The 19,405-nt window shown below is 39.0% G+C and overlaps 2 protein-coding genes across 4 annotated transcripts in view; both read left to right on the forward strand.

Moving 5' to 3' along the window:
* LOC143293742 (uncharacterized) overlaps positions 1-8,527 on the forward strand; it is a 56,028-nt gene extending 47,501 nt beyond the window's left edge. For all 3 annotated transcript variants that reach the window (XM_076604953.1, XM_076604950.1, XM_076604951.1), the window contains exons 11-13: positions 80-417; positions 1,142-1,359; positions 2,198-8,527. In XM_076604953.1, coding sequence (XP_076461068.1) covers positions 80-417; positions 1,142-1,359; positions 2,198-2,273 — 632 coding nt within the window. In that variant the 3' untranslated portion in view covers positions 2,274-8,527. The remainder of the gene's footprint in view (positions 1-79; positions 418-1,141; positions 1,360-2,197) is intronic.
* Positions 8,528-12,610: 4,083 nt separating this feature from the next.
* Positions 12,611-19,400, forward strand: LOC143293745 (nuclear receptor-binding factor 2-like). The gene is made up of 5 exons (XM_076604956.1): positions 12,611-12,662; positions 14,913-14,997; positions 15,473-15,714; positions 16,549-16,785; positions 17,674-19,400. The coding sequence occupies exons 1-5, from the start codon at positions 12,642-12,644 to the stop codon at positions 17,881-17,883; spliced, it is 795 nt and encodes a 264-aa protein (XP_076461071.1). The 5' UTR covers positions 12,611-12,641; the 3' UTR covers positions 17,884-19,400.
* The last annotated feature ends 5 nt before the right edge of the window (positions 19,401-19,405 follow it).

The raw sequence follows: 19,405 nt of genomic DNA on the forward strand, positions 1-19,405 counted from the left end.
AATGCAGTACAATACAATATTGTAATATATAATACAATACAATACAGTACAATACAATACAGTACAATACTCTGTACAGGGAGGTCATCAGACCACAGTGGCAATGACACGGATGCATCCAGTGCCGCAGCCAGTGAGACAGAGGACCCGGACAAGACCTGCCCAATCTGTCTGGAAGACCTGAAACAGCCCAAGAAACTGGCTTGCGGTCACCAGTTCTGCACGGACTGTGCTGACAAAGCTATGGCAGTCAACCCGCGTTGCCCCAAGTGCCAGCGTCTGTTTGGCATCCCTTTTGGCACTCAGCCCAGCAATGGCACGATGTTCCACTCTGTGGACTACAGGACTAATCTTTCTGGGTACCCTGGGTGTGGTACCATCACCATCACCTACGACTTCCCTCCGGGTAGACAAGAGGTATGGTGTCTCTGCAGTTAGTCCTTTATATTTGCCATTTGTATTTGCCTGAAAAGATGCTGTTTTAAATAAGCAGAGGACAACAGTAGGATCTCTAACCCTTCTCTACAATTCCCTTCTCAAATTAATTCTTTTTATCTGGCCCGTAGTTCATCTTCTGCTAGTGTATGTATACACATGAAGGGGGATCAGGCATTGGCAGGTCTGTACGTCTGTTGATGTGGGAGATCAGAAAGTATTCCACCCTTAACCCTTTAGGCACTGCAAATAGGATTTGAAGTCCAACTCTTAAGCTACTTGGCTGTTGTGCCCAATTCAAGTTGAAGAAGAAGAAAAAGAGTAAGATGTGTTTGAAGAGGCTGCAGACCAGACAGACTTTAAAAAAAATATATATATACTGTGATTTTGAAATGATTTTTTTCAAAGTTGATCATTAAGTTTCATGCTTTCATTTTTACTGTGTAAGTACAAAGCAACATTAGCCTGGAAACAAAAATCCTTTTGCAACTTTATTATGTGTAGAATGCAGGAAAAATAACTATGTGCAACAAAAGAAGATAATCAATTTTTATAATTACCTAGTATAGAAAATCGCAAGAGTTATTCCTCTTGATATGGGATTTCATGGGTGATTAGTGCTGGGCGACCTGGGGGTAAGAGGGTTAACTCTTTCGGTTTGATGGATGGTTTAGTTACCCTCACACACAGCTCTTTTCTATGAAAGGCTTGCCACCCTAACCCTGGCCGATACTACGATGGCACACATCGCGTAGCCTACCTGCCGGGCAACCAGGAAGGCCGGGAAGTGTTGAAGATGCTTCAAAGGGCTTTTCATCACCGCCTGGTGTTCACCATTGGTGACTCAGTGACCACTGGAGCCAAGGGTGTCATCACCTGGAACGACATTCACCACAAGACCAGCACCTATGGAGGGCCCTCACAGTGAGTTGTGTAGCTTACACCACACATGAATTTCTCTTGTTGAGATAATAACATACTTTGTTTTCTGTATTCTAAGTTGTTGAAGTTTAACTCTCTGCATACAAGCGACTAAAAGAGGCGATGAAGACAACATAATTCAGCTGCTGACCTCATTAAATTGTTACCATGTAGAAAGTTATCAACTTGAGCAGGTAGATGAAGACAAAGAATACTGCATTTCTAATGATGAAAGTTATAGGCTGGGCCATTCAGACACCTACTGGACATCAGATGGGGAGGGGGAGGGGGGGTCTCTGCAAGGGAAAGATGGAGAGAAGACTGTCCATCCTGAGTGAGTTTAACAAAGGAGTGACCCTGTGTGTTCTTGAGATGACCAGAACTGTAGTCAAGTATGTTTGCTACAGCAGATTGATAGGTGTGTGTGTCTGTTGATGGTGTTTTAAACATAAGTGGTCTCTTAATTCTTAAAGAATTGGGTCATTTATTTCTAATGGCATTGCACCACTTAGTTCTTAAAGAATTGCTTCATTTGAACGTATAGTGTTGCATTACTTAGTCTTATGGCATTGCACCACTTAATTCTTAAAGAATTGCATCACTTAAACTTACGGCATTGTATCTCTTACTTGTTATGGCATTGCATCACTTACTCCTTTTTAATTGCATCACTTCATTTGTATTGCATTGCATCACTTACTCCTTTTTAATTGCATCACTTCATTTGTATTGCATTGCATGACTTCATTCTTGCGGCATTGAAAAAAAGCAGGCCAGAACCAGCACAGTAGGTTGCCAGTGTCAGCGCAGCTGGTTGAGGGATGAAACTGAACTGTTGCAGGTTTGGGTACCCTGACCCAGATTACCTGTACCGAGTGAAGGAGGAGCTTGCATCCAAAGGGATCACCCACCCGTGAAGAAGAGGGTTGCTGCAAAAAGCATCCGTCCACAGCCTCTGTCTCTGTCTCTCTTCTTTTACGTTTCCTTGGCTTCTTTAAGGGCACATGCTGTCTTTATTGATTAAGGCTGTCTTAACCTGAGTGGTTTGCTGTGGTTGAAGTTAACATAACACAGCTGTTTTCTTACATGTCGTTTCTGAGAAATGTTTGTTTGGTGGTATTTTGTTTGTGGTAGATTTTATGTAGTCGCATGAATTTGTTCTTTGTGTTGTCACATTAGAATATAACTGTGTTAAAAGTTGGTGTGTTGTTTGTGAAGAATTTTGTGTTATTGGTAGTTTATCTATTTTGATCATTTTTATGTTGCCGTTTCAGTAGTTGGCATTTTAACTCGTTTATAATATAGTTTTATGTAATTCATAGTTTTGCGTTGTAGTATTGGTAGGTTCAGTATTTTGGGGGTTTTTTTGTGTTGAGTTTTATGTTTTGATATCAATATTTAGTCATTTTAATCTACTTCACTCATACTCTTACGCATTTGTGTATGCTTATGTGTATGTGTGTGGGTGAAGTAGTTGTTGTTGATTTATTTATTCATTCTTTAATGTCTTAATATACACATATATTCATGTAAAGGATCAGTAAATCAGATCTGGATAAGTAAAGGAACAGTGCATCCAGATAAGTAAAGGAACAATGTATTTGGATAAGTAAAAGATCCATACATCTAAATAGGTAAAGGGACAGCGCATCTGGTTTAGTAAAGGGACAGCGCATCTAGACAAGTAAAGGGACAGCACATCTGGTTTAGTAAAGGGACAGTGCATCTGGATAAGTAAAGGGACAGCACATCTGGTTTAGTAAAGGGACAGTGCATCTGGATAAGTAAAGGGACAGCACATCTGGTTTAGTAAAGGGACAGCGCATCTAGACAAGTAAAGGGACAGCACATCTGGTTTAGTAAAGGGACAGTGCATCTGGATAAGTAAAGGGACAGCACATCTGGTTTAGTAAAGGGACAGTGCATCTGGATAAGTAAAGGGACAGCGCATCTGGTTTAGTAAAGGGACAGTGCATCTGGATAAGTAAAGGGACAGCGCATCTGGTTTAGTAAAGGGACAGTGCATCTGGTTTAGTAAAGGGACAGCGCATCTGGATAAGTAAAGGGACAGCGCATCTGGTTTAGTAAAGGGACAGCGCATCTGGTTTAGTAAAGGGACAGTGCATCTGGATAAGTAAAGGGACAGCGCATCTGGTTTAGTAAAGGGACAGTGCATCTGGATAAGTAAAGAGACAGCGCATCTGGTTTAGTAAAGGGACAGTGCATCTGGATAAGTAAAGGGACAGTGCATCTGCTTTAGTAAAGGAACAGTGCATCTAGATAGGTAGAGGGACAGCGCATCTGGATGAAAAAAAAGGCCCCCCCCCCAATCCCCCTAAAAAAGCCATAGACACAAGTCTGGAGTTACTTTAGTCCCTGCACAGCAGTATGTCTACCAGGATTCACCCCCTCGGACAGTGTAACCATCACCAAACTATCACTCAAGCCCTGAACAACTCAACGTTCAGGGCATCAGCCATTAGGATATTAAACTCAGCTCCTCTTCAGTTTGTCTTCAAAAAATGAAAGGCTGTAATGGATGCGTTAACCTTGAAGGTGTGATTAGTGTGTTGTGTGAATCACAAAGGTGTGATCAGCATTTGAAACAAAAATTAATGAACAAACTGTGACTGTTATAAGATTGTGACTGCTGAAACACAGCTCTTTCAGAAAATTGTGTTTGGGTTATCTCTTGAAAGGCAAGAAACGTGTTTGGTTAGTTTGCAGCATGATGAATCAATCAATTTTATTGCTTGCAGCGCACTATTATATCAAAAGACAAACTTTGATAATTTGATCAAGAAATTGTAACATCAATGTCTGCAAGCAGCATTGATGTCACACAGATAGAGGGAGGTTAGTAGGCAGTAGTTGTAGATGTGCTGGTGATTTTTTAACAGAAATGTGTTTGAAAATACAAAAAACAAAAAAAAACAAAAAAAAGAAGGTTTGGGGAGTGTTTTATATAGACAATGATAGAACAGTTTTCTGCAAATATTTTGACATGACCTTGAAGGTGTTGATGATAGGAATGACATTGTTGTGCTGCAGCAAGTTAACAGACTTTGTAGTAAGACTGATTTGAGAGATAGTGACATTCTTTTTTCTTTTTTTTTTTTTTTTTTAGAATGGACAGGTAGATAAAATTATTTGATTTTTTCTTCAGGACTTTTTTTTTTTTTTTTTTTTTTTTTTACATACAATCACTTTCAGTTTTAAGTTTTCATTCTTTTTACCATGTAATAACAATAACATGATGTAGATGGTTCCCCATTCCTACTCCCTAGGTGTTGGATGATTAACTGATCATGTTTCGGTGTGGGAAAATTTAAGGACAAAATTTCCATATCTGCTCCAGTGGCCATTTGGATTTCTCTTACTACAACATGATTTAATGTTAACTCTCCTGTCTTTCACTGAATTGCCATATGAAGTTCAAGCCGTGGTAAATTAACAGATCACACATACTTACCTACATTCATGTATGTGTGTGTGTGTGTGTGTGTGTGTGTGTGTGTGTGTAAACCAAAACAGAGAGAGAAAGATGATGGTGGGTTTGGGTTTGTACAGTAACATTGAGGTACATTTGATGGTTTGAAATTGTGCATTTTGTTATTCATTGTGATAAACTTTTTTATATTGTGACTGTCAAATCATTCAAAGTAACAGCTTTGAAAATTTGATGAATAATAAATCTTTTGTACAGATTTGAATTACTGGCATGGTTGTTTACCAGAGGACAGACATATCACTTCACTGAATTAATTTGCAAAAATGGAAGAGGAAAAAATACCAACAAATAAAAGAAGAAAAAATGTGTAAAATATGTGTGTACATGAACATAAATTGTTGATATTTCATGATATTTCTAAATTAGTTTTCAATTTCATCAAACAATATTACAGACCAGTGGTAATTGTTTGATAGAATTTGTGGACAGTCATTACAGACTGGGAAAAAAAAATGTTAAAAATGTTTGTGATGTGGAGAAGGGGGAAAAAATGATAATGAAAAGGAAGTGATTGGAGAGAGAGGAATCATCACTAGAGATCACACTGCTTTACATACTGCTGTTGATGTATCCAGTTCCAGAGGAAGATTCAGTTACGGAATCAAAGAGCCAAACAAGATAGACTATAAGGATGGAAATGGCAGTAACTTTTTTTAATCATTATTTTGTAAATATTTTTGCTCTTGCAGATAGGAGTGCATTCTGCAAATATTATCACCATCCCAGAACATAACCAGATAATTATAAACCCACTTGTGTGTGCTTGTGTAGTTTGAATACTCTCCCATACAGTTTCCTTGAAAATTATATACGAAGGTAATTTTCATTTGTGATTATTGAGGGTTTTTTGGTTGTGTTTTTTTCTTCATATACTTAATAACCGTTTTCATTTTGTGTTGATTGGTTGGTTTGCACATGGAAGAGTTTCAGTTTCAGTTTCAGTAGTTCAAGGAGGCGTCACTGCGTTCGGACAAAACCATATACGCTACACCACATCTGCCAAGCAGATGCCTGACCAGCAGCGTAACCCAACGCGCTTAGTGAGGCCTTGAAAAAAAAGGTGAATAAATAATAAATACACATACACTCGTGCACAGAACTCTCCTGACACTTGTGTACCCTTACATCCTCGCGCATGCACAAACGCACTCAAAGACACAGACCCACACATACACACAAACACACACATACACACACGCACAGAGGCTGCCACTGATTGGCCGCAAGAGGGATGGGAAAAGATCTCTGATGCCAAGAACGTGGTGTCTAGTGTAAAGCCTTGAGTCAGGCCTTGAGAGAAAAAAAAAGGGGGAATAAATAATAGATAAGCTTACATAGATAAATAAATAATAATTATAATATAGAAAAAGGTAGTAGTAGTAATAATAATAATACTAATAAAATGATAAGAATAAAAAATGGATAAATAAATAAGACAACAATGGTGATAAATAGGCAAATAAATGTAAAACATGAAGACACACATTCACACATACACCCACACATGCATGGAAGAACCAGGCGATACCCACCTCAAGGAAGGTGTGGTGTCATTTTCACAAGAGAAGTACACCCCATCCAGTTTACCTGGGATGTTCAACACTTAACTGACCATAAATAGGAGAGGAGGAGGAAAAGGGTAACATATCAAACATACTTACAGATAATGAAGAAACTATGGTAAGTGTTATTCTTTCATCTTTGTAGCATTTGGTAACTGATGCACCATGCATCCTACATAAGTTTGAGATAATCTTCAACTTTGTGAAAGAATTTGCCTCAAGAAAGACGAAGAACCAGAAGAAAAAAAAAAAAAAAAAAGACAAGAGTAAAGACAAAAAGCATTTCAGTATTCAAAGCAAAGAGCTCCCATTGCAAAAGATAACCAGTCATATTTGCGGCCTAGCTTTAAAAAAAAAAAAAATTTTTTTTTTTTTTTTTTTTTTTTTAAGAAGAAGAAAAAAGGGAATCAAAAACTGAGGGAAAAAATACAAGGTCAGCTCAACATATGCGGTAATGTTTGCAGTGCCCAGGGAGAGTAAAGCACTGTAAGTCACCTCAGCTTGCTTGAGGGGAAGGAGGTGGGTGCACACTTCTGGGCAACCATCACACTGCCACAGATGTCCAGTTTCACCAGTCTTTAGACAAGCTTCTGGTTGAAGCATCTTTTTTCCCCCTACCCATCCCCCACCCCCACCCCTCTCTCTCTCTCTTTGTTGAGTCAACTCTTTTTGTTTTGACTTGTTCTGCATTACTGCCCCTTGAGAGTGCATAATGTACAGCTTTTCATACTGAATCGAATTCTTGTGTTCTCTCTCTCTCTCTCTCTCTCTTGATTGAGCACTCGTTTTTTTAAGACCTTTTTATTTTACTTGAAACCCGTGTGAAAGAGTGTACTTGATTCAGGAAAGGGGTTTCATTAAATGTATAACATTTACAATGTTAAGATTTGGTGTTGGTTGTGAGAGTTTGTCATGTGTGTACATTACATTTGTAGCTTTTGTACAGTTTGTTTATATTCTTCATTACCTGTATGTGTACAGAGTTTGGTTGGTTGGTTAGTTTTAAATAATGTTTTCTCTTTCAAGATTATTATCATTGTTAATTATCTCTATTTACCCTATATGTATATGGATGTACTTTAATTTTCACTTCATGTACTTTTTGTGTGTGTATAAATACTATTTTATCTTCTCTCTCTCTCTGTCTGTCTGTCTGTCTCTCTCTCTCTCTCTGCCCCTCAGTGTATGAAGATGGTAGATTTTCTTTGGAAAGATGAGTGGGTCTTTATTTGATTTTCCTTTTTTTTCTTTTCTTTTGGACGTATATCACTTCCTGTATTTTATTGTTTATTCACTTGGTCTATTGAACATTTGTTGACCATGGACAGGGGGCTTTGTTTTATATACAAACACAGTGATGTCACACATGCTGCTAGTACTCTTATGTTGAAGTACATGATTTATAAACAACAGTTTTTTTGTGTGTGTGATTTTGTACAGTTTCTCTCAGTTTTATAGTATTACATTTTTTTACTTTTTATCACAATATTTCTCTTAGTGGAGTTCCGGTTGCCCTTCTTGCAGTGCACCATCCATTTTTTTGTTTTTCCTTCTTTTTTTTCCTTTTTTTTCCTGTCTGCAAGTGTACTTGATTTCCTATCAAAGTGGATTTTTCTTCAGAATTTTGTCAAGGTTAACCCTTTTGTTGCTTTGGGGTTCTTTTACTTCCTCTCAATGTATGCTACACATGGCACCTCATTTGTTTTTATTTTTTGCCTCATCAGAAGGACTAGCACCCAGATCACCACTCAAGGTTTAGTGGAAAGGGGGGTAAAAATCACAGTCCATGTGGGACTGGAACCTGTGAACAGTGAATACCTTGTCAGGTGCATTACCACTAGGCCACCACTCCACGCATGTGAATAGCTTGCTTGCTTGTGTTCAAGCTTTTCGCTGTCCATGTATATGACAACCAATGTGATTTACTTGAAATGAAGCTTGGATTTAGATGGATTTTCTTTCTCCTGAGTCTTTAGTGGAGGCAACCAATGAGATGCTATTGTATGATGCTTGATCATAATGCGGCATGTTGGATCAGAGTGTTACAGCAAATAAAAGTCTTCTGCACTACAAGTTCTCAGTGTGCAGAGTTCACCAAGCATATTATTTATGTGGTATCATGGATACACATGCATTGTTACCTTACCACCCACACACATATGAGCAATGAGAAACAGTTGCTTCACACATAAATTTTGCTGTAGTTTTGAATCTATTGACGTAAAACTGTTTCCAGACAGAACAAAAAACACCACCACCACCATTCTGTATTGTTCTGCAAAAAAAAAAAAAAAAAAAAAAAAAAAAAACGGGGTGTGGGGGGGGGGGGGGGGGAGCTCAAAATTTTTTCGTATTTTTGAAAAATCTGCTCTGGCTTCCTATTAAAATTTCATTGTGAATATAAAATTTTGGTTTTTGCCTGTCACTTATTTTATGGGTCACTTCTGCTGTATCTGCCCACTTCACTTACCACATGCAACTTTTCTCAAACTCTTCATTCTTCTAGTGAATGGCTCTTGAAACTTCCAAGACATGAAGACAGAAAACGTACTGCTCCTTTATTTGAAACTGGCTGCTATCCACTCTGCATAACACTCCAGCTCTGAGTGAATTTCAGATATTTCTCAAGACACTCTCTCCACCTGTGTTATGGATTGTTAGTGTGCGCACATGTGTTTATTATTGGGGGGTTGGGGGAGGGTGTCAGTATACCTAGTGCATGAATTGTGTGAAAGAAAGGCATACAGATAAGGTTGACGCATTACACAAAATTATTTGCCACAAATCAACATGATTCACTAATGCTATGTTTTTTTTAACATCATTTGCATTTGGCAATATGCTTGAGAAAAATGACATACTATACAGAACAAGCAGTTATTGATTGGAAATTGTTTCAAGAAGGCATCCATATATGCAACACCACATCTGCTTAAAAAATGCAAATGATTTTTTTAAGGAGGCAGATGCTGGACCTACACATAAACTGAATATGCTGGCTTGGGCCTTGAGTTATTGTATAAAATATTAGCCAAAAATTAAATGAATTGGATAAACAAAATAAACAGATATAAGTAAATACAGTAATTGAATGTGATACACTTGAAAATACATAAAAAGCAAAGCATTGAACTCAGAACGTTTTTTATCCAAGGGTTAAGATTTTAGGCATGGCCTATTCTTCCATTCTGTCCTTGCTAATCTACATCTGTTACAATAGCACACATGTATTTGAAGGGAAGGGAAGAAAGAGAGAGAGAAAAAATCTTCATGCAGAAGGACAGATATGATAAAACACACACACACACACACACACACACACACACAAATTGACAGATGGATAGTAGAGTGAGAGAAAGGGAGAGAGGAAGGGAAAGAGAGAGAGAGAAAGAGAGGGGGGAAAGAAGTATGTCATCAGTATCTACTATTGGAACCAAACAACCTGATGACTAAAGCCACATTTTTGTTGTTACTATCAAATCCATGTATGACATTTGCAACTTATACTGCAATGACTATACTACTATCGCTTGCACAACTGCTGTTGACACCACAATGATAGAATCAAATGAGTGTATTCATGCATGTACACTAAATATAAGAAAATGAAAGAAATGCAAACAAAAACAAAATGAAATGTAAAGAAAAGAAGAAATAAATAAGAACAAATCAAGAACAGTAACGACGGATCCAGTAAGTGAGACATATAAATGCCCTCATTGTTAACTGCCAACAGTCATTCCTATATCCCAGTCATTTATGGTTGGACGGACTGAAGATATTTATGGAGGTTTGATTTGAAAATAGGTAAAGAACTTCCCCTTTGTGCATGTATAGGGAGTGAGTTCCACTGGGATGCACCTGAAAATGCAAAACTAGTTTTGAACATATCAGTGCGGGTGCATGGTAAAAGGTACTTGTTAGAGCCATCAGTGAGAGCTGTGTGCCGGTGGGGACCAATGGAGGACAAGCCACCCCCAAAGGAGTGTGGCGAGCCCCCGGAACTGAACTGAGCTGTCAAAAGTTACCCACATCAGCTGTGACCTAAACTGAGCTGCCGAAAGGGGAGGTGGAGGTGATGGTGGTTGCAGCGGTGGAGGAGAACGAGGAGTGTGTGTGTGTGTGTGAATGTTGATTTTTGTCTCTCACACACACACACACACATTGATATATTGCATAGCTACCACAATACCCACAATACAGACATAAACAGACACACCCCACTCCCAAATATACACACGCACACACAATCCTACATATCGCAGCTGGCTCCTACAACCTCTACACACGTACACACACACACAGACAAACACACACACACGCACACACATACACATGCACTCGCACGGCTCTCCTCACACACACACACACACATACACACACACACACACACTGCCACCGATTTGCTGCAAGCAGTGTGGGAAGAGGTTTCTGATGCCATGTGGCGCCTATAGTGTCTTGCTCAGTCTACTGTATTTGGGAAAGCCCAAAGAGACTTTTCTCTGTTTTGAAGAAAATGTTGGTTCTGAAATGATGCCAATATTCGTTTGATTTGCAAAAGATCGTGCTCTACCTTTCATGCTAGACTTATGGCCATTCCCTGTCTATGTCTTTCTTTCTGTGAGGCGATCAATGGTATGTGTGATGGCCGTGTATGTTTTCTTAGGTACTCTTTGACTAAAAGAGTACCTAAAAAAAACAGATACACGGCCAAAATTACTGTTCTTAGGATTTCCGATTTTCCCAGATAGACCGCTCGTTGTTGGTGCATTACCAGCAAGCCTGTCAGCTCGCTCATTTCCCTTAAATTAACACCTGCATGTCCAGTGCAGTATAACCATGTTCTGAAGCTTTTGAATCTACCGGAAACTAGTTGCACGTTGCCTTATGCCACTCCATCTGGGACCCCCATGCCATTAAAAAAACCGACAAAAACAACAACAAAAAACAACAAAAAACCCCACACTTTTAAAATATTTTTTATGAGGTTCATTGAACTAGAAATGGGAAAGCAACAGGAAGAGGACACACTCAGACGAAGTGGTTGTGTGAAACAACACCATCATAGTTTCAGGTAAAAATACCAATCAATCTGTGTCAAAAACAAATGAGAAAACTGAGCAGCGCATGTCTATATATTTTCTGAATAAATAGCTGCAGCGGATGTCGTGAAGCCGTGAATGAGTACTGTACGCCTACACGCTTTGACACCTCCTTGTAACTGAAACTATATATTGAAAATATTTATTCATAGCCAGATTATTGACAAAGTCCTCGGCTGATCTAATTGGTTGAAATGATAAAGCTAAAGAAAATTACTGAGGTACTTTCTCTCTCTCTCTCTGTCTGTCTGTCTCTCATTTACACTTTTTATTTCATTTTATTTGTTAATTGATGTTGCATTTTGATGTTACTTCTTAGTGTTGACGAGATGTTGATCGAGTTTTGATCGAGTTCTTCTAACTAGTTTAACCCATTTTTTAAATTTTTTTTTTTTTTTTTTTTACATTCCCCCTTTACTAAGTGTATACACGTGCAAAACGCACACTGCACACGCACACAAGCATGCAAGCATACACACAAATGCGCACACTCACTTTTCACGTCCAATATCACTCAAAGTAAAAAGACGTTAAGGAAGAAAAAACACACACTCTACTAACACCACGACAATTACTATTTCCAACACTACGACAATCACCATCACTAAAACCAGATAGATTACAAAATAGATCATACAGTGTGGCTATGAAAGAATCTATGACTGATAAATTCGTCAGTTTAGTTCAGTTTGGTTTCTCAAGTTACTTGCTGTCATTGCTGGCATTAGATCAACATGAAATAGCAAAAGAAACGGAGCAGTAAAGGAATCTGCATGTGGTGTGTTGGACTTGAATGCACTGGGTGTCATTCACTCAACACATACATCGACCAGTATAATACAATGAATCAGAATATCTGTACAAAAAAACAACAACAACCGAAAAACAAAAACAAAACAAAAAGCAACAACAAACAAACAAACAAAACAACAACAACAACAAAAAACCAACAAAAAACAAAAACAACAACAACAACAACAAAACCGCGGGGAACAATTCGTCCATTGTTTGCCTGCGATTCTTTTGTTCTTGTAGATTCCCCTGATCGGTCGTTTTGGTTTTGTGTTTTCACGCTTTGAAGAGTATCCGTATGTTTGTCAACAAGAAAGGATGGACTCTCCGCTGAACAGAGTAAGAATGCTGTTGAGGCGTTTGTTATATTTTGTTGCTGCCATTTTGAGATTTAAGTGATACTTTAACTGAAACTTTATTGAACATTAAGTGGATTTATTACAGTGGATTTACTATGAGAAAAATCTGTGTATCTTGATCTTGTTAGACGCTTGAGGCCTGGTAGTGGTAGTGGCCTGTTCGCCGTTCTGTGCTCGTCACCATTCTAAAAAAACTTGCAACTCGAACTATGAGTGTAACTGAGAGGCTTGAATAATCGTCGTCAATCCCATTAACCCCCATGCTCCAACAACAGACCATCATGATGAAGAAGTCGAAGAATTCTACAGCCAACTTCAGGAAGTTATTGATGATATACCAAAGAAAGACATCTTGATAGTTCAAGGAGACTGGAATGCGAAGGTAGGGGAAGATGCGTATGAAGACTGGAAAGGCACTTGCGGGCGATACTGTAACAACAGCACCAACGACAGAGGTTTAAGACTATTAGAATTTGCCAGGTGCAATGATCTTAAACTCACAAACACCTTTGGAGTACACAAAGCGTCTAGGAGATGGACATGGCACAGCCCAGGGGGAGAATACCACAACCAGATAGATTATATCTTGGTACAACGCCGTTTCCAGACAAGCGTAAACATTGCCAAAACCAGAAGCTTTCCAGGTGCAGACATCGGCAGCGACCATGAGCTAGTAATGATGTCATTCACAGTACGCTTAAAGAAGAACAGAAAACAGGGAAGCTTCCGAATGAAGTTCAATCTAGATAAGCTGAAGGACCCAAACATATTAGAATCATTCCAAGCAAACATTGGCGGGAAATTTGCTCCCCTCTTGGCACTGGAAGAAGACATCGAAATGGAAAGTATGATCGTCACATTCAATGACTCCTTCAATGAAGCAGGAAAAGAGCTCCTTGGAAGAAAGAGGATAATAAAGAAACCATGGGTTTCTGAGGAAGTCCTAGAGCTTTGTGATAAGCGCAGAGAACTGAAGAGTCAGAAGCAGAGTGATCCGTCCGTACTTATGTCCGTCGGTGATAAATATTGCTAGACAGTATTTATGATTTTATCGCATCACATTGTCACACTCACAGGTTGTGCGTCAGACTGCCTGAGACTGGAGACTGAAGACTGAATAGTGAATTTGTAAACAGCATTCCCTTTTCTGGTTATTTTTCCATTTGTTTCACATTCTTTATCTATCCTGGCTAATCTTTAGTAATTGAACTGTCTGTATTACATTTTGGTGTATGATTACATGATGATGTCATGTCCATTGTAACGAAAGACATCCAGAAACACAACGGTCTCGAAATAAACAGGTCTCACTCGCACAAGTCGTTGAATAGCTTATCTTTTTTGTGTATACAGGCAGATTCATAAATATTAATTGCCTACATTCCACAGACTAATAGATTATAGAGATAACAATGTCTTCACCTCTGCTGATCATTTCTTTGAATATGCATTCTACCATCCAGCCATTCTTGACAATATCTTCCCAAACACACAAAATTGAATGATATCAGATATGACTATGTGAGTGTGCCCTAGGTCCAGGTGTTTGAAGTGCTCAGGGTGTTATTTTTTTAATAGAGTTATAGACCAATGAAGAGTTCCATGGCCATCTTTGATTTTGCACATACGCACCTAACTCTAACTTGAAATTTTGAGCAATGCCAAAGGCTACTGATATGAAATGGACAAAAGCAGCAAACATGTGCTGTCCTCCATTTCTTAAGTTGATAGCCTCCATTACTGCAACCGGACTCTGTACAAGTACGAAGTGTCGTCATATGCACAATAAAAAGCAAACAAAATATGAAGCAAAAAGTCAAAAAAAAGAAGTCTGCTGTTTGACACATTCTGCCTCTCTAGAACACCTTTGTTGCTTGCAACTTTGGAGAGCCAGTTATTGAGTTAACTTCAGTTCAAGAGCACAAGTCGTGTGACATGTCTCAGCATTGAACTCTACAGTGTTCTGTTATCTTATTTGTTTCATATCTTGTAGCTAACATGCAAGCAGTAGTAGTCCTCTGATTACTCCAACTTTGATTTTTCCCACCCTAGATCAGTAGATGACTGCCTTTTGATTCGTTCACAGTTCATTTCACTGCCTTATGCATTGGCTGTTCATACAGTAGACAACCTATAAGCCTGCTTGTCATTCCCTGTTCATTGAAAAAAAACTCCTAATTTGTATTGAAGAACAGTATAAGTCTGGACATAAAAAGCTGGTTTTTTGCAGGCGCACCAGTGGGCCCGGAAAGCTGATGCTCTGACAGCTGCTGGAAAATATGAGGAAGCTGTTGCATGCCACAACAGAGCCGCTGGTAAGAGAACAATATCTTGAGAATTTGCCTTGTGTGTTTGTGTGTGTGTGTGTTATGTGTGTGTGTGTGTGTGTGTGCATACATACACTGATACAGGCTTATCATGTGTCAGTGTGTGCATGCAGTAGTCCACTTGATTGAAATGTCTAGCATGTTTACAGGTTAGAACATAAATCTACAAGTGTTTATATAAAATAAACAATAACATTGTTTTTGAGTCATATTGTGTTTCATGCAGAAACTCTTTGGCCTTCGACAAATTATTTTGCTGGGGGAATGGTTTGGAATTTGAAGAATGAAAAACATAAATTACTCAGACACACTCTTACACACACACACACACACACACACACACACACACACACACACAGGTGAGAGCATATAACACAAGACACATACATACTCTTTATTCATTACCATTAAAAGAAGCAGAAACCTTCACACTTTTGTAATCCTACTTCCTACTACCACCCAGAGAACATGCTGGAAACCATGCAGTCCCCTGTGCTATATGACGACCCTAGTCTGGTGTCCTGCCTGCGGCAGCAGCACGAACATCACCTGAGACAGGTGAAGGTGCTCCAGAGCAAGCAGCTCCGCCGCTCCAGCATGGAAGCCTGTAGAAGTCGGCCAGTCACCATGCGCACCAAAGGAATGCAGACACAGTTCGTCAACAGAACCGGTGGCCGCCATGAGAATGTCCTGATGAACACTCAGGTTGGTGTTCTAAGTTGTGTTGTTTTTAGCAGTGTGTGTGTGTTATGTGATGTTTAGGATGTGCCTTGAATATGAAACAGGAATGCAGAAAAATATTTTTTTTTTTTTTAAAGCACTATAAAAAATTTCCTGCAGAATCTGTTCACCTGCTATGCTCCATTATTTTTCAATAATACAGAAAATTGTGAGTGTAGTTATATCAGTGGTTGATGGTGTAAATTGGTGATCCTTGTGTATGTGGGTGTGTCAGTGTGTGGGTACTGTGTCAGTGTGTGTATGTGTGAAAACATTGTCAGCGTTTTACTACTTTTAGTCAATAAAGTAATACCTCAGAATTGAAGGGGTTTGCTCTGTGGTGATATGTTGATTTTCTTCTGGAAAAAAAAACAGAAAGAAAAAAACTAGAAATTGTCAAATGATCTTTAATACTGAATCAGTTCTGGAGCTTTGTGATGTTCACTCCCTGAAATGTAACAGAACACCTACCTATGCTTTCCAGTACTTGCTAGGCACATGTCAGTAATTCTTACTCTCATATTCAACATTTTTTCTTTCTTCTTCAGTAATACAAGTATGAGGAGGGTTGAGAACAATCTTTTTTTTTTTTCTTTTTTTTGTTGTTGCAAATAACCTTTTGTTCTCCTGTCAGTGATAGTTCCAAGATTCAAATAATGATATTTAATTTTTTATTTTTTTATTTTTTTTTTACAATGCTAGAAAGGAAGACACTGCAGGATATTCAAGAATCCATGGCATCAGTTCAGAGATTCAAATATGTTTAATTTCTTTGGGTTTTTTTTTTTTGTTACAATGCTAAAAATGAAGCCACTGCAGGATATTCAAGAATCCATGAGGTCAGTGGACACCATGCTGCGCTTCCTCAACAAGCGCAAAGAAGACCCAGAGATAGAACTACCGTGGGACCTGGCTGGCGATGCCACAGAAGCTGCCTCTGACGTAGATGTTGTGGCAGTGAAGAAGCCGAAAGATGACAAAGTCATCATTGAAGAGCTGCACTGTCTGACTGGGGAGCTGCAGATGCACATCAAACAGCTTGTGCAAGAGATCGAGGTGTGTGTGTGTGTGTGTGTGTGTGTGTGTGTCACAGCTGGCTGTCAGTGTTGTGTTTTGGGGGGTCTGTCAGAATGAAACAATCGTTTTCACTTTTCACTGGTTGCCAGTACACTAATATGTTATATATCATGATTTTTTTATATTATGTAATACATGCTCGTTGCAACACATTTCTTCATACAAACTCCGGCTTTTTTCTTGGGTAAAGTATTATGCCAAAATAGTGGGTTTTCTTTACAGTTTTGTTTTGACTTCTTGTCAGGTATATTTCTCCAGTGTTTCACTGGGATGGTTTGTTTATTGCTTCAGTCTCCTTTCCTGTGTGCTGAATGCTGTACATAGACCTTTAGTTTATCATTTCACTGAAATTACTAAAGCTCCGACAACCACACAAAACCTAGAGGAGGACAACAATCTTGGCCAATATCTTAGCAAAACATATACGGTGGAACATGTTTCTTCCTTAACTCTCTCCATACGAACGGCGAAAGAGACGACGTTAACAGCGTTCCACGCCAGTTACCATCATCAAATTATTGCAAGCGGAAGGCTCTTATACTGAAGAGGTGAATGTTGACAAAGAATACCACAATTCTGACGACGGAAGCTAAAGGCTGGGTCATTCAGACACCCACTGGACATCCGAGGAGTTTGTGTGGAGGAGAAGAGAGGACTGGCCGTACTGAGTGAGTTAAAGGGGGAATATCACAACAGTAATGAAAACAAAGCCAAAAAAAAGTTTCTTCCTTGAAGGGGGAATATCACAACAGCAAAAAAAACCAAAACAAGAAATGCTGGCACGAAAGTGGTGTTGTAATATTACAAATGAACACTCTTTGTGTCAGGTGTTTTTGTGTTGCTAAATGATATAACTGTGTCTTGCAGTGTCTGAAAGCGGAGAACCAAAGTCTATCCCAGAAGCTTTCCCAGGGGCATCCAGAGCAGGACGGTCAGGAGGACTTGATGCAGGATCTGTTGCCGATGGGCAGTCAGTTCAGCGTGTCCAGCAGCTTCACCCTGCCTCCTCTCGGTGGGCTGCCGCCATTGCCCAAGCTGAGCAGTGACAGTGAGGATGACTTCAGTGACAGAATGTGATGGACCAGTACACACAGTACAGTGTTTAAAAAAGTGCTGATTTTCCGAAACTATTATAGAGCTGTCCAGTCAGAAAACAGCTTATGTTTCATGCAGGAGTTATTTAGGAGGTGGTAGTTTTAGAATCGATTAGAGGATAGGGTAGGTGGGGGTGGGGGAGAACGGGTGTTATTTATATTTTATGAGGGAGGTTTTTCAGTGTTTTTATCTTCTTTTTTCTTTGTAAGAATTGTTCCATTTTATAATGTATAGTTCTGTTTTTCTTCTTCTTTAGTTCCAAGCTGTTTCATAAATAATGAGCAGATTTTTTTCATAGTTACTTTTAGACTGTGTTAATGTTTTGTTGTTGTTTGTTTTTTTTTTAATCTAGTTTGAATTTTCATTATTATATTTCTAATGATAACAAATTTATGTTTCATTATCATTTTCTGATTTCATGGGTGCTCATTGTTGGCTCACTGAGCTGTAATTGATATGATCAGTTAAAAATAAATGCCACTCAGGTTCTACTTTAACCTCTCAGTTTACTGAACAGTCAGGGAAGGGGGAGATTGAGTTCGTTTATATCATATTAAGGTAAAAGGTATTTCTTATGATTATAAAATGGTATGGCATTATTCTGTACATACGTATTACACTGGAGTGACAGTGGGTATGTGACTGAACTTGGATGCATGCAGTGGTGTGTCAGTGACATGGGTAGAAATTGCATCAAACTTTTCAGGAACATTAATAATATTAATTCTAGCATTTGCAGTGTTTAGTATTGCAGAAATTCCAGCATTCAGATATCAGTGTTAGATAAAGTCTTGCACCTGGTATATAGGTTTTTGTTGTACTGTGATGACAGATCTGATGACTGTGCTGGTCATCAAATTCAAGGCACATTCAGATACTCATCAGTGAAGCTTTGTGTAATAATATTCACTTTCAGCGAAGGGATGTTGTGTTAATGAACGAATGATCTGTGACATGGTTGTGACACTTAGCTGTATGGGTCCACTATCCCATTTAAAGCTCACAATAGACTCAGTTTCTGGAGGAGCTGGCTGGGATAATTGGCAGATGAGGTGCGAGTCTGAGATCTAAAGAGAATGTGAATAGTGTATGTGCGTAGGGAAAGGAGGGAGGGCACAATGTGTAACTTGAATGGTGCGTGAAAGATGTCTGGATAGTGAATTGAACACAAAGACCAGAAAGGATGAGCAAAGCAGAGAAAAGAAGAGGGTGAGGGAAGAGGTGGAAAGAAAAAGGATGCATGTACAGTTGAGTGTAAATGTTAATATCAAGTTCAGTATGTATGGAATGTGTCAGTGTTTCTATTTGAGGAATATGTCAGTGTAGGCGTGGGTGTGGGAATATGCATGTTTGTGGGCATCTATGTGTTTGTGCTTGTGTCTGTGTGTGGGAACATGCATATTTGTGGGCATGTGTGTGTTTGTGCATGTCTATCAATACTGATGCCACCAAAGGGACCATCATGAATTTTGGGTTAATCCATCCATCCATCCACCCTGCTCAA

Source organism: Babylonia areolata, chromosome 19 (assembly GCF_041734735.1).
Source record: "Babylonia areolata isolate BAREFJ2019XMU chromosome 19, ASM4173473v1, whole genome shotgun sequence".
Taxonomy (NCBI): domain Eukaryota; kingdom Metazoa; phylum Mollusca; class Gastropoda; order Neogastropoda; family Buccinidae; genus Babylonia; species Babylonia areolata.